This window comes from Poecilia mexicana, unplaced genomic scaffold, assembly GCF_051168715.1.
Source record: "Poecilia mexicana isolate PSO_F unplaced genomic scaffold, ASM5116871v1 scaffold_21, whole genome shotgun sequence".
In the NCBI taxonomy this organism is placed as follows: Eukaryota; Metazoa; Chordata; class Actinopteri; order Cyprinodontiformes; family Poeciliidae; genus Poecilia; species Poecilia mexicana.
The window spans coordinates 4,529,329-4,544,592 of NW_028263390.1; the positions used below are offsets into that span (position 1 = coordinate 4,529,329).

At 42.6% G+C, this 15,264-nt stretch overlaps 1 protein-coding gene across 6 annotated transcripts in view; it reads left to right on the forward strand.

Moving 5' to 3' along the window:
- Positions 1-15,264, forward strand: part of cdc42bpab (CDC42 binding protein kinase alpha (DMPK-like) b) — an 81,504-nt gene that overhangs the window by 60,380 nt on the left and 5,860 nt on the right. For 2 of the 6 annotated variants that reach the window (XM_088001870.1, XM_088001874.1), the window contains exons 20-42: positions 274-398; positions 1,468-1,573; positions 2,081-2,229; positions 2,303-2,394; positions 3,214-3,290; positions 4,048-4,083; positions 5,594-5,713; positions 6,560-6,643; positions 6,753-6,858; positions 7,338-7,474; positions 7,548-7,687; positions 7,993-8,074; positions 8,165-8,384; positions 8,500-8,562; positions 9,263-9,516; positions 10,610-10,734; positions 10,839-11,053; positions 11,144-11,241; positions 11,339-11,423; positions 12,172-12,295; positions 12,390-12,507; positions 13,631-13,751; positions 13,830-13,987. In XM_088001870.1, the coding sequence (XP_087857996.1) occupies positions 274-398; positions 1,468-1,573; positions 2,081-2,229; positions 2,303-2,394; positions 3,214-3,290; positions 4,048-4,083; positions 5,594-5,713; positions 6,560-6,643; positions 6,753-6,858; positions 7,338-7,474; positions 7,548-7,687; positions 7,993-8,074; positions 8,165-8,384; positions 8,500-8,562; positions 9,263-9,516; positions 10,610-10,734; positions 10,839-11,053; positions 11,144-11,241; positions 11,339-11,423; positions 12,172-12,295; positions 12,390-12,507; positions 13,631-13,751; positions 13,830-13,987 (2,835 nt within the window). The remainder of the gene's footprint in view (positions 1-273; positions 399-1,467; positions 1,574-2,080; positions 2,230-2,302; positions 2,395-3,213; positions 3,291-4,047; positions 4,084-5,593; positions 5,714-6,559; positions 6,644-6,752; positions 6,859-7,337; positions 7,475-7,547; positions 7,688-7,992; positions 8,075-8,164; positions 8,385-8,499; positions 8,563-9,262; positions 9,517-10,609; positions 10,735-10,838; positions 11,054-11,143; positions 11,242-11,338; positions 11,424-12,171; positions 12,296-12,389; positions 12,508-13,630; positions 13,752-13,829; positions 13,988-15,264) is intronic. The other 4 variants (XM_088001871.1, XM_088001875.1, XM_088001872.1 and 1 more) reach the window with 3 other exon arrangements.

Genomic DNA, 15,264 nt, shown 5'->3' on the forward strand with positions numbered 1-15,264 from the left:
AAAAACAGTCAGGCAGTTTGAGACCTGCATTGATGTCGCCATGGTGACATCTACATAAACATACACACACAAGCCCCTATCGCTGAAAGGAATCAAAACAGAGTTCTCTTAACATTGGTGTGTAAACGGACGGACTCAGAGTTCTAATGCGGTCCAGTTAAAGTCTGTTAAACTCATTAGCCCACTTTTATTTTAACGTGTTTCATCAGTCAGATGTCAGGCGTCTGACGACAGCTTTATGATTGGGGACGTTTTCTGCTGCTCTCCCCCCAGTTGAGCGGGATGTTTGAGAAGGTGAACAACTCCAACCAGCAGCTGGAGGACGAGATGAGGGAGCTGGCTGACAAAAAGGAGAGCGTGGCCCACTGGGAGGCCCAGATCACCGAGATCATCCAGTGGTAAGACACAGCCGCCTTCTCAAGTGACCCAAAGCGCAGCCCTGACAGGCCTCTTACTTTTCCACTCGAGCCATGGCGTAGAACACACACACACACACACACACACACACACACACACACACACACACACACACACACACACACACACACACACACACACACACACACACACACGCAGACACACACAGATTGGGTTCCTCTTCACTGTAAAGCTGCGGCGTGTCTCGCATACCTCTGAAGATGGTCAAGCCGCTTGACCCTCCCTTCCTCTCAGATCCTCTCCCATCACAGCTGACACTTCACCAACTGCTCTACCCCCCCTTGCCTCCCCTCTTCTCAGTTGGACGGGCCTGAAGTCTTGGCATAGCGTGCATACCCCACACAGACACGCCGAACCACAGGAACACGCTTTCAGCTCCATAGCCGCAACGCATTCCTGACATGCACATACAAATGTTGAGCTGGGGACGTTTCCTCTGGAGGAATCTGGTAGCCAATGTCGCCCTCTGCTGGTGGAGCTTTGCCACGGCACAGGAGGAACTGCATGTCTGTATTAGTTCAGTTATTTCTCAGTAGACATTTAGAGCAAGAATTTTTTATTACATTTTTATTTTTTCTTGGCCTTTACTGGTGAGAAAACAGCCCTAATATTGCAAGACAAAGTTGTACAGCAGTAAGATAAAATAATACAAGAAAAAAGTCATAATTAGACAATAATAAAGTTATTTTACAAGAACAGTCATAATAATACAGGCATAAATTCAGTTGTAATTTTACAACTTTCTTCCAGTTATTTTTGTGTTTTTTATTCTCCCAATATTCTGACTTTATTCTCATAATTTAACAAAAAAAAACTCTTCGTCTAACCCTACCACTCCATCATATTACACAAATAAATTTCCATTGCTTTTTTTTTTCTGGGTGTTTCTAAACAACATTTACTGAACCAAACTGAATTTAATTGATCAACTTTCAAAGTTCTGAGCAAAAGTCAATGTTCTGTAGATGTTTGCTTTTAAAGAATGGAGCAGTTTTTAAATGAGGATGTGTGTGTGTGTGTGTGTTGCAGGGTGAGTGATGAGAAGGACGCTCGGGGTTACCTTCAGGCTTTGGCCACTAAGATGACCGAGGAGCTGGAAGGTCTGAGAAACACCAGCCTTGGAGCGAGAGCAACGGTAAACACAAACTGTTTTTATCATTCTCAGGGGACACTTTGTCTAAAGATCTGCCATGTTATTGTTGTAGTCTAACACTACCTGATGATGGTTTATGAAACTATTATGATGCATTATTTCTGACATGGGTCATTTAACAAGGGCGGATATTAATAAAGCCCATCCAAGCCCCTAATTTTCTTGGCGGCAACATTTATTTAAAACGCTCATCTGAACCAGAGTTTCTATAAAATGCTCCTCCAAAATGAATCGGTTCAGCAGAAAAAGCTACATAATGTTTTGTCGACACGTCAAGCATAACTTTGTATAGCTTCAGTCCTCAAAAATCTCTGGTTTTGTTTCCCATATGCAGCATTTTTGGTGAAGCGCTATGATAATAAAGCACCTTTTACTCTCTGTTGTGATATGACTTGTTGATCATCTTGATCTTAACTTATTTCACACAAAAAAAGAGGCTGTGATTTTTTAAGTTTGGCTTAAAAACGCATCATTTCCTCTGTGTTTCAGGACATGCCGTGGAAGATGCGACGCTTCGCCAAGCTGGACATGTCGGCCCGTCTGGAGCTGCAGTCGGCACTGGACACGGAGATCAAAGCCAAGCAGAGCATTCAGGACGAGCTGAATAAAGTCAAGGCGGACGGCATTTCCACCGAATGGTACGCCTTACTTTAGCGTTAACAGCCTGGCGTACTGTAAGCGTCTCCCTGAACCAAATGTGATTCATTACAGTAAACTGAAGGAGGTGGAGAGTAGAAACCAGGAGCTGCTGGCTGAGATCGAGAGGCTGAAGAAGGAGACGGAGGAGCTACGGCTGCGAAGAGGTACGGCCTCATCCCTGCACTCTAGCATCTATTCTAGATGTTTCTGTTATTTAACGGGGAAGTATCATGTAAAATCGACTATTTTGAGCTTTGCAGCATGTTATAATGTTATTCCTTTATCAAAAACATACCTGGAGTATCGCTTCGATTCCGTCACACGTTTGAGAAATCCCTTGTACTGGGACCTAACCCCACCTCCGAGACACAGCTGCTCCTTGGAGCTGCAGTTTCTGAGCTTCAAAGCTTCAGACCCACTTAGCTCCTTCAGACTAGCCAGCAGCAATTAGCAAACACCTGGTGGAACTGAGCATCTGCTGAGCTCATTAGAGGAGCTACCTCTAAGAGTAACGCTGCTAAAAAGGTTAAAAAAGGAGCCTTGTTGTGAGTTTCAGAAAGAGGAAGAGTTTGTAAAGAGACAGAGGCCTGATTTCTTTTAAATCATATTTGATATATACAACATTTTTATAACAACTGAAGGTAACATAGTTCCTTGATTGGGCTATAGTATGGCACTATAATACTGACCCTTTAAAAATGCATCTTTTGATAACGACAATGGCCTTCTTCTGAGTAAGAGCTGTGTGTTCATGGATACCACATTTCTTCAGAGATTACCTCAGTGAAAGAGGATTTGGCTTTGCTCCAGCACACATATGTGAGACATGGTGTTGAGCTCGCGACACAAACATGCATTGTTGCTCCGGTCATATGAAACCTGCTCTGCATTCTTAAAAACGGTCCTGTGACCCGTTCTGTTCCAGTCGGCCTTTGATGCTCTAATTCCTAACCACAGCGGTGTTATTCGCTCCGGGTCTATAGGTGTCAAGCACCAGGATTCCCAGAATTCCTTCCTGGCTTTCCTCAACGCCCCCACCTCGGCCCTCGACCAGTTCGATGTGAGTTTGAATAAAGCCGCCGTTATCTGAAATGCTAACAATCATCTTATGTCGCCCACATGATTTTTGTTGATGTGAATTCTTCTGATTTTATTTTTTATTTGTTTTTGGTTTCTTTCTTTGCGTCACTCTGGTACATCAGGACTCTTATTCCTCATCCTCATCTTCTTTAATTGAGTTTTGGGAAGATGTAAGTTTAATCGTGGGTGTGTTATAAACTCGTGTAGACGTAACTTTACCCTGTAGGACACTCAGAGGGCAGCCATGTTGGTTTAGGAAGAGGTATGTTTATTATCTGTTAATAACAGAGCTGAGAATCTACCAGCTACTTGTTTATATCCTCCTTTTGCTGTTTATTAGTTTGTTAGCTAGAATCTTAGACATAACAGCACCTTATGTTTACTTTCCTGTACTTCCTTTTCCCTGTAATTGTGTTTTTTACATCAGTAATCATTTTAGCTCCCGTCATCAGAGCCCCTCAGTTGTACAAACAACAATCTAATGCAGTGCTTCCCAAATGAGACCTGTGTAACTGAAATATTGAATACATCTATTGTAAAAACCTCACATTGTTGCTGAAAACACTTGAGTGTTTCAGACTAGCAGGTTTCGGTAAGCACTGCCTGATGTCACCGAATCCTCCCCGCTCTCCCATCATCACGTTTCCTCCCTCGGTCTGTTGAAATGTGTTTTCAGCTGCGTAATAATCACCGCTGTGTGTCTCTGTCACTCTCTGCCTCTCTTCCTGCCACTGAAGCGCTCGCCGTCCGTCGGCCCGACTAAAGGCAGACGTGTAAGCACCGCCGCTGCAGCTCTGCAGCTCCTCTCTCAATGTGTCAACTTGTTTCCTGTCGGTTGATCTCTGTGTGTGTGTGTGTGTGTGTGTGTGTGTGTGTGTGTGTGTGTGTGTGTGTGTGTGTGTGTGTGTGTGTGTGTGTGTCCGGCTGTCTGCAGGCAGTGGAGAAAAACTGTCTGTGTGTCCTGCTGTAAAGTATTCACATCCGTTGAACTTAACATTTTGGTACTTGAGTATTGGAACAATAGAGTAGCTATAAAGTGAAAGAATAACATTCAGCCCTTTTTCACTCTGATACCCATAACAGCATTTCAGGTTTCATTAACTCCAATATTAGACTTTTTAAAGACCATTATTAAGACTTGAATCTAGACCTTTCACAGTTACTAAATTGTCCCAGAAGTTATTGAAATAAATGACAATGTTGTTGTTTTGAGACCATTTTCAGGTGTAATGGTATAATGCAAGAACACATTCTCAAATATCAATAAACTTTCAATTTTAATGAACATTTAACAATGAACTGGAAGAAATTTTAAATATCCAAAATAAATGACAAAAAAAACAAACAAATAAAATGAATTACAAAGTCTCTGAAAACAAAATTATCCTGTCACAACAGAAATGTATAACAGAAAATCATGTATTTCATATAGTTATGATATTTTTGTCCAGAGCGTAGCTTCTTATAGGTTGGCAACAGAAAAGAGACGGTGGCAAAACAAACGTTGCCCTGGCAACTGGAGATAATTTACACTTTTTTTGATGAAGTTAAAAAGCTAGCTAGCTAGCTTGGGCATGTTAGCAGCTAGTTTGCGGTAGCCTGTCCCCCTTCAAGTCACTGAACTCAATAATGGTGTCTGCCCACGACTCAAACTTTTATCTGACAGAAAAATCTCACAAGGAAAATAAACTACAGAGAATATAAGAGTAAATAGCCCTGCCACGACAAAATGTAAGACCTGTGATTTAAGGCCGACTTACATTTTTTAAACAAATGTAAGATCTTTAAAGGCCTTAATGTCTTATTTAAAGGATGCTCAGACACTCTAAATAAAGAAAATCTGAGTTTTATGAAACCATTCTTCAGTTTCCTCCCATCTATGCTCTACATCGTGTTGCTCTCAGGTAAAATCTCACTAATGACATTGAAGTTTGTAACCCAACAAGGTGTGGAAAAGTTAAAGGGATGTGAATACCTCAGTGACACGGTGTCTACCTGTTTGTGTATGATGTGTGTGTGTGATGGCCTTGCATGGTGTGTGGTGTATTTGGTGCAGTTAACAGGGTCGTGGTGTTGTGATGTTAGAGAACATGAGGTGATTAAATTGGGGTCAGTTTAAGTGGACCACCTCCTGTCCTGTCCACCATCTTTCTCTGTCAGCATGACTGCTGCATGTTTCTACTGATCCGTTTTACTTCCTGCTCGCTAATTTTCCTCTGTCCATCCTTCTCCTAACCGCCCAACTCTTCCTCTCCCCTCCTCTCTGTATTCTGCTCTCCTCAGGTGGACTCCATGGATAACTTCACCCCCTCCAGCACTCCGTCTCGGGAAGACGACCCCAAGTCCCATCTCAAGTCGCATTCCCGTTCCCCTTCCATGGCGAGCGACATGGAGCCGATAGAGGTCAGATAATCCAACTTGTTTTAGCCGAGCCGCCCACGGGAATTAGACAGGAATGTTTGGCATGCACAAAACACTTCCAAATATCCTGATGAACAATTGTTAGTGGCATAAATAGCGTCTGCATCTCATAGTGCTGCCACTGTTGGCTCAGTCATCCACTATGAATTACAGGTAATTTAGTTATGGAGAAGAATCCTGCAGCACAATAACAGCAAGAGAAACGATGTCTGATGGAGCAAATCAGCATTTTTCTGTTTAGACTTTTTTTTTGTGGGTTTATAATAGTTTAGACGTTGTTGAACTGAACTGGAGTTTAGAGCCCGATCCAACCCAGATAATTAATTTAAATTATACACGCAAAGTAAACCCAACGTTTTATTTCTCATTTCTCCAAGCTTTCCTTAACATAACTACAAATACATAAACAAACTTGCATGCAAATTTCCAAAAAAAACAAACAAACAATAAAGTAGAATAAGAAAGAGGATGAGTGGTGTTCACTTAACATGTGAATTACTCCAACTGACTCATTATTTTAATTAAAATGTTACTGCTTTTGTTTTTAGGCCAACATGTAAGTCAGAAAGCTGTTAAAGTTTTTCCGTTTTTAGCTTTTGATGAATGTCTTCCAGTTCTATCTTGTTGCTTGTTGTGAGTCGTGTGCACATCATCTGGGATGTGTGATTGATGGGAGCGGAGCCGCTTGTCACAGTCTGATTGACTTCTGAGCCTTACTTTCTTTATTTCCTCAACATAATTCTGGCCAGAATTTTGGCCGTAAATCCAAGCTCTGCATTGAAGAGATCGTTCATTAGCATTTAAAGTTATCTCTGTTTTGTTCTGCAGCTGATAGACCACCCAGGCCGAGCTGTTCAGACCCCCACCATGCGTTCAGGAGGTTACGGCAGCATCGGACGCTCCTCACCAAAGGTTAGGCTGGTTTTTTGTTTTTGTTGTTGTTTTTTTTTAAGGAAGTAATCTAGGATCTCTCCCGGCTGAAACTTTGATAAACACTGTTTCTCATGTCCGCCTCCAACAGCCCAAAGCACATCAGTTTGTCGTCAAGTCCTTCAACGCTCCCACAAAGTGCAACCAGTGCACCTCCCTCATGGTGGGGCTCATCCGTCAGGGCTGCACCTGTGAGGGTAAGAAACTGGAAAATACAACCTGACAATAAACTGGATTCATATGGATCCTCCAAATCCTTGAAAACTCTTGATGTTAGATATTTTCAAGGTTTGGAAAGTGCTTGATTTCTGTTTTGTAATAAAACGCAATCTAATGCTTGATTGAAATCCTAAATTTGGAAGATGTTATTTGATGTGTAGGTTGTGTGTTAGACATTTAAAAACATAACATTTATTATATTCTAGTTTACATTGTCCCTTCTGTAGATTGTATAAGACTATCACAAGGCATTATTAGTAATATATTATATAATAGTGATCTATTTATTTATTTTTTTTAGTTAATCTCTATTATTTTTGTCTCCAAAATGTGGTGCTGGAAAAGTTTGAAAATTCACCTTGAAAGTGCTTGAATTTTACTGATTTTTTTTCTCATTTTGCAGGTTGAGTTCTTGATGCACCTTCATGTTTTTGCTTTGTGTTTGTTGTGTGTTCAGTGTGTAATTTTTCCTGCCACGTAACTTGTGCGGACAAAGCTCCAGCTGTGTGTCCCGTGCCCCAGGACCAGACCAAGGGCCCGCTGGGCATCGACCCCCAGAGGGGCATCGGTACTGCGTACGAGGGCTATGTGAGGGTGAGTGATCTGAGAAACCAGAGCCCCACAGAGCCAAACTTTTTCCTGAAGCTGAGCTCCGCTCCATCTGCAGGTTCCCAAACCCACCGGCGTGAAGAAGGGCTGGCAGAGAGCCATGGCTGTGGTGTGCGACTTCAAACTGTTCCTCTATGAGCTGGGCGAAGGGAAGGCCGCCCAACCGAGCGTCGTCGTCAGCCAGGTGTTGGATATGAGGTAAACCGACAGAGACGAGGACAACAGCATCAACAACAATATGAGTTCCAGTAACATGACCAAAGTCACCGTTCAGAACAGAATCAAACCTAATTACTACTTATGAGTACATGTCTGTCTGTGGTTCTGCCAAAGCAAACTTAGTTCAGACTAATTATCACTGAATCACGATGCACCCAGAACTGGACATCCTTCGTGCAGGGATTCAATTGTTGCTGGGCAATTTTCAAGAGCTTTAGCTACAAGTTTAAATAGGAGAAGCTTTGACCTGAGTGTTTAACCTTTGACCTCTGCCTATCTCACAGGGACGAGGAGTTTTCAGTCAGCTCGGTCTTGGAATCGGATGTCATCCACGCCAGCCGCAAGGACATACCCTGCATATTCAGAGTGAGGGGCTCTGCTGCTGCTTCCTTCTTAAAACACTGTTTGATTTGTGCTTCTTCTGACCTCTGACCTCCGCTCTCTCTGTCTCTCCAGGTGACGGCGTCCCAGCTCTCCCCCTCCAGCAGCCACAAGGCGTCCATCCTGATCCTGGCCGACAGCGACCAAGAGAGGAACAAGTGGGTGTGTCTGCTCAACGAGCTGCACCGCATCCTGAAGAAGAACAAGCTGAAGGAGCGCTTCGTCTACGTCCCCAAGGAGGCGTACGACTGCACCCTGCCCCTCATCAAGACCACCCAGTCTGCTGCTATCATAGGTGGGCCAACAGAGATTCCTACTGTCAGACAGTTAAAGGACTGGAGTCCTCCGTTTTTTATTTTTACCCTTCGGGTCCTTAAATGGTGGTCTTTCTCCGTTTAATCTGCCTTCAGATCATGAGCGCGTCGCCCTCGGCAACGAAGAAGGCCTCTTTGTCATCCATGTCACCAAAGATGGTAAGATCACGTTAACATGATTATCATTCTGGTTCATTCACCTCTGAACTGGTAGGATGAAGAGGAAGAGGATGTCTGTGCATTCTTAAAGTCTTAAACTGCCTTAAATGCATTTTAAAAATTCAGCTTTGTCATGGCAACACTACTTAATCTCATATATTTTATGTAGTTTTGTTTTACCTCACAGGACTTTCCGTCAGCTGATAGTTTGAGTCGCATGCAGACATCTTATGTATCTGACTCGAGGTGGTTCATTAATGATCGCCAGTTGGCAGGATGACGTTTAATCTTCGCCTTCAGCTGCCAACACATGCGATGCTACATGCATTATGTACAAAAAGCTTTGCACAGTAAACGGTGGAGGCGGCTACTACTAGCGCTAGTATTTGCTGCGACTCAAACAAGGTGGTCAGTCAAAACTCCTACATACTGAAGAATTTTATTTCAACGCAACTGTTACTGTTGAGGGAAATACAGAGGAGGAGGAGATTGAGGAAAAGGAGCAGAGCATAGTACCACAGCAAAATAGAGCCTCAGATGGCGATCATTCTGTTTTCTGAAGTTCTGAAGTAAGAATGTGACATTTTCTGTAGTTAATCTAACAACTGGAAACATTTCTTCCTCCATAAATATATATTTATTTAAGACCTGTGTTACAGGTCTTAAATTTAATCCATAATGGACATAACTCTTTTTGTAGAAATAATCCGTGTGGGAGACAACAAGAAGGTCTACCAGATCGACCTGATTCCCCAGGAGCAGCTGCTGGCCGTCATCTCGGGGCGGAACCGCCACGTCCGCCTCATACCCACCCAGGCGCTGGACGGCCGCGAGACCGAATCCAACAAGCTGGCCGAAACGAAAAACTGCCAGAGTCTGGTGTCGGGGCCGGTCCGGAACGGCTCCCTCACCTGCCTCTGTGTGGCCATGAAGAGTAAAGTCATCTGCTACGAGGTGAGGAGGAGTCGGACTGGCTCTGGACGATCCGCATGGCAGGACCTATTTTCCTAGATAATGTTATAATTCTCTTAATGGATAATAATTGTCATAATTTAGTCCAAAGGTTATTATGCAGTATAAAATTGTGTATTGAATTCATGGGACTGTAAGGTAATTATGCCGTGGATGTGCCCTCTGGTGGACTCAACATTGACATAACAAGACGTTTACTTTTATAATAATTACCAGGGTCTGATCATCCTTAGAAAGTCTTAAATTCATATCTAAAATTAAGGCCATAAAATGGCTTTGATACATAAAAAAAATGTAAGTTGGCCTTAAATACATTAATGGAGGTCTTATATTTTGTTGTGGCAGGACTATTTGACGTAGTATTTTTTCATTGGACAATTCAGCCAGGCAAAAGTTTGAGACATGTGACCATCTTCATTACATTCTGGCTCAAGGTGGTTGAGGCTACTGCTAACTAGCTGCTAATATACCCTTCCTAGCTAGCTAGCAAGCTTTTTTTATGTGTTTATTATGGGCATAATGCCAGGTTCCCAGTTTTTGCTATTCTTGATTGTAATGAACCAACTATTCCCTTATAGTGTTTTCAGTCTTAAATTGTATTCAAGGTAGCATTAAGGTCTTAAAAACTCTTACATTGATTTGCTGAAGGCTGCAGATGCCCTGATCACATCTTTAATGAGATTTACTAAACATGTTATCAAACTATACAACAGTGAACCCATGTGATCACGAGAAGCACTAATTTATTACTCTCTTTCCTCACGTTTGATTATTGTACACAGGCACATATATTTACTTGATTTGTTTTATTTTTTTAAAGAGTCAGTCTAGCAAAATGAGGTTAAACCTTTTTTTTTATCTTTAATTCTTGTGTTCCCTCTAAATCAGATAGTATTTTTACAATTATAATAAAATACAAAATAAAACAAAAAAAATAGAAATAAAAATGCCATCTCTGGAAGTATTTCTGCTAGCGCCTGTGCTAATTAGCTAATGCTATGGGTCATGCAGTGACATCATCAGGTTTATTTTGACCCTGAGCTCATGTGAAATTAAAGACTTTCCCTTCCTGCAGGTGAATAAGGGGAAATCTCGCCACCGAGTGCTGCGGGAGCTGCAGGCCCCGGGGCCCGTCCAGTGGATGGGGCTGCTCAGCGAGCGTCTTTACGTGGGCTACCAGTCCGGCTTCACACGCTACAGGTTTCCTTCTTTTGGATTACAGTTCATCACACACATACACACACACACACACACACACACACACATGTGTTGAATCCATCAAAGTAACCCAATGCCGTCCGCAGTGTCCATGGCGACGTGTCCCCGGTCAGCCTGCTGCACCATGAGGACCACACCTTGGCCTTCATCCCGCAGCAGGGCCTGAGCGCGCTGTGCGCCGTGGAGATCTCCAGCAAGGAGCTGCTGCTGTGCTTCAGCTCCATCGGGGTCTATGTAGACTCTCAGGGTCGGAGGTCACGGCAGCAGGAGCTCATGTGGCCGGCTCATCCCAGCGCCGCCTGTGAGTTGGACCGGGTTCAAACACACACAAAAAGATAAAAAAAAAAAAAAGGAAAACCTGATTCCTGTAGCTCTGTGTTCTTATGTCCAGGCTACAACGCCCCCTACCTGTCGGTGTACAGTGAGAACGCCGTGGATGTGTTTGATGTGAATACCATGGAGTGGATCCAGACCATTCCTCTGAAGAAGGTCTGTGTCTCTGGGGCGCCATCTGGTGGAGAGAGAATAATGTTCATCACCGTCTCAGTGTTAATGACGACAGGTTTCTCTTCTGCTGCTGCTGTAGGTGCGACCTCTGAATGTTGATGGATCTCTGAACCTGCTGGGCCTGGAAACGGTGCGCCTGATCTACTTTAGAAACAAGATGGCTGGTAAGAGCGCTTTCTGCGTTGACCTAAACTCTTCCTACTAACAAGAAAGCATCTTGGAGTAAAATTCCTTGGAAAAGATTGATATCTCACAGTATTCCATATTTAGTCACCTTTGAATCACAAACAACTATTTTACTAGGATTTATCACTTAAATAAAATTATGTGTTGGTTCCTATTTTTTGGCAAATAAAAATCGGCTCCCTTTACTCCGATACCCCTAAATAAATTACAACATAACTGATTGCTATTGATGGTCAAATAATTAGTCTAGCTTTGTGTAATTTAATCTTAATACATTTCTGTAAAGGCCTCAGTTTTGCTATTTGGCCAACAAAATAGAAATCAATCAATGGCAGAAAAAATCTGGAAATTAATTTTTTCTTTTTTTAACAAGACAACGGTCAAACCCCTTTTTATGTTTTTCATCTTTAATATTTTAAGATATAGAGATTTCATAAAAATGCAGTTTATTATTGAGCAGGTAAAACTAACAGGAAAGTTTTCACTCTTTGTGTTTGATTGTGTAAAGTTTTGACTCTGGACGGTTTGATGCGTATGAGCAACATGATTTTCAGTTTTCATGAAGATAAAGTTAAAAACCAGGAAGTGAACATCACATAAAACCCAGTAGGACTTTAAAGTTTTAGGGGTGTGAATACTTAAACTGAAGTGAATGAGAGGAGATGAAGGTGTTCGTGTCTCAGTGGTTGGCTAGAAGTGAGGAAGACTCCTGCTTTGGTGTTTCAGAGGGGGATGAGCTGGTCGTCCCGGAGACGTCAGACAACAGCAGGAAGCAGATGGTGCGCAACATAAACAACAAGCGGCGCTTCTCCTTCAGGATACCAGAGGAGGAGCGGCTGCAGCAGAGGAGGTAGTGCCCGGTGCCGGCCCTGGTTCTGATCTGTGCGTCTGCTGTTTCCGGGTCCTGTTCGCTCACCTTTGTTCCTGTGTCGTCACGGTTACAGAGACATGCTGCGAGATCCAGAAATGAGGAACAAGCTGATCTCCAACCCCACCAACTTCAACCATGTGGCCCACATGGGACCAGGAGATGGAATCCAGATCCTGAAAGATCTCCCTATGGTACGAGCACACACACCGACCACAGGGAAACACACCGCAGGGCAAGAGTGTTCAATGTTGTGACATCCGGACTGATTTTTAAAATTTATTTATTTATTTATTTTCTTCAGCCTTCTCCTTCTCACTATTAAAAATTAAATTAGGACAAAACTGCCATTTTTAAATCAAAATTGTGCAAAAATGTTAGATGGCGCACAAAGTGAGCATCTTTTCAAAGATTTATGCTTTGTTTTTATTGTCATGGTAACTGAGACCACATCTAGAGCACCAAAATCTCCTTTTAATTACCATATTAAGGAGACAGTGCTATGTAAAGTTGACCTTTTTGAGCATTACATCATGTTATATTATTATTCCCTCATCAAAAGCATACATGTAGTGTTGCTTTGATTCTTTCATGCATGTTTGAGAAATCCTTCAAGTACGTAAAAATGTTATTAGAAGAGTACTATTCACAGATAAAATCACAAAGCACTTCACAAAACACACAGGAAAAGCACATCAAACATGTCATTAAATTAAATTAAAAGCCTGTCAGAGGCTGTTTTACTTACTCCTACAGACTAGCCAGCAGCAGTTAGCATTACCTGGTGGAACTGAGCATCTTCTGAGCTCATTATAGCAGCTACTTCTCAATGTGACTCTGTTAAAGCATTTTTAAAGGGTTAATAAATGAGCCACATTGGCGAGGTTTCAGAAAGAGCAGGAGTTTCTTAAAGAAACAGAGGCCTAATTTCCAAGTTTTAAATTTGTAAGTCAAATTTCTTTTAAGTCATATTTATCTTTTTTTGTTGTTGGAGATTTTAGTTTTATAAAATATTTATTTATGGCCCCTGTGACAAAAAGTTCTGGACACCCCTGCTGTAGAAGCTTCTTCACGGTTTAGTTCTCACTTAGACCAAAAAAACAAAACTACTTCTGCACTGCTGGAGCTGCTCCATCCTTCACCATGTTATGTAGCTGCAGATGGAATGAAGGTCAGCTTGTTATGTTCAGATCCACCACAGTGTGTGTGTGTATGTGTGTGTGTGTTTTAGCTTGAGCATGCTGTGCACTCACTGCCGCCCCCTCCCTCACACTGCACCCCCTCCTCCCCCCTCCTGTCCACTTGCTGCGTTTAAAGCAGAACGTCCGTGTTCAGGAGACCCGGGCGGGGTTCAGCGGCTCCGTCAGCATCCCCTCCATCACCAAGAACCGGGGGGAGCCGGGCCGCTCCATGAGCGCCAGCAGTGGACTGGGCATACGTGAGTATTGGAGGCTGACGTTTCCAGATGTGGTCTCAGTTTGGTGCCTTTAGCTGACATGTTTTCCTCCGGGTCCAGGTTCGTCGTCTCAGAACGGCAGCGCTCTGCGCAGGGAGCTGTCCGGGGGAAGCTACGGGTCCAAACGCCAGACCATGACCTCGCCCTCCGAGAGCTCCCTGTCCTCTGGCGGGGGGATGGACTGCGGCGATGCTCCGCTCTCCCAGTTCGACAGAGAGGTCAGTAGGCGGGCTGAACCCCGACATGCAGCTGCATGTGTGGTCAGTTCTACAACATCTGACTCATTCCAGTTTGGACCCCTCAAGACTGAAGTTACTTTAACTAACCATTCAAAACAATCATTCCACAGAAGCATTAGAGTCTGTATGGAGACTAAACCAGCCGACTGTGTTGAGCTTTTTCACATGTTGTCACAACCACAAACTCCATCCTGTTCAATTTACATGATGGATCAGCAGAGGAGTGAGGAATGCTGGAGGAATTTGTGAAATATTTGACTTTCAAATCCTTGTATGAAAGCATTGGTACCTCCAGGATGTCATGATAGTTTTTGTGATTCTTTATCAAAATGATTTTGTGGTGCAAAAATTACATTAATAGGTACATTTAGGTACATTTTTCCTCAACATATAGATCACTAAACAGTTTGCCGTCAAGTACAGCTGGGGAAGCAGTGTGGTAGGAGTAAGAAACACTGCCACCTGCAGGTGGGAGTTAGCAGTCACTGCCAGTGGTTTTGAACATTTTTACAGAAAATGTGCAATAAACTGATAATTGAGCGTTGACACACAAAAAGAATCTGAATCTGTTGGTTTTGTGTGAATTTCCACAATCACAGACTTGCTAATAGTGGAGGGACTGAAGGTGGTGTGTACTTTTCTGATCTGGAGACTGTGGCTCTGTGGATCTTCCACAGTGGCTTTTAATCGTTTGGCAAAAAATAATTTGCAGAATCCAACTTATTAAAAATAAGTGTGTGTGTGTGTGTGTGTATGTATGTATGTGTGTATATATATATATATATATATATATATATATATATATATGTAATGCAACAAATGGAGATTCAGCCTTTTTTTTATTATTTTGCATGGAATATATCCTGCATTACATTTCCACTGCAGAATGACAAAATAATAATTATTATTTTTCTCCTCACTACATTGAAAGCTGTTTTTTTTCTTTAAATATTTTTTCACAAACATCAACATCCTATAGAAGATAATGTATCAGTCCTCTTTTTGTTTTTATTTTTTATTTTTGGTAAAGATTTCCACCATGTTTTCCGGCGGAGAAGATTTCTATCTTGTCATTTCTTTTTAAACCACTCATCCTCTTCTCTCCACTTCCTGATGATGCTGCTCCTTTGCCCTCTCAGCAAAGCGGCATTAGGATCTGGTGAAGTTTGTGGCTGTGACGCGACGGGTGTGAAGGAGCTCTGGTTTTTCTGAATCCTTGTGCTAGGCGCTGTAGTTCTAGACTGAGACCATGAAAG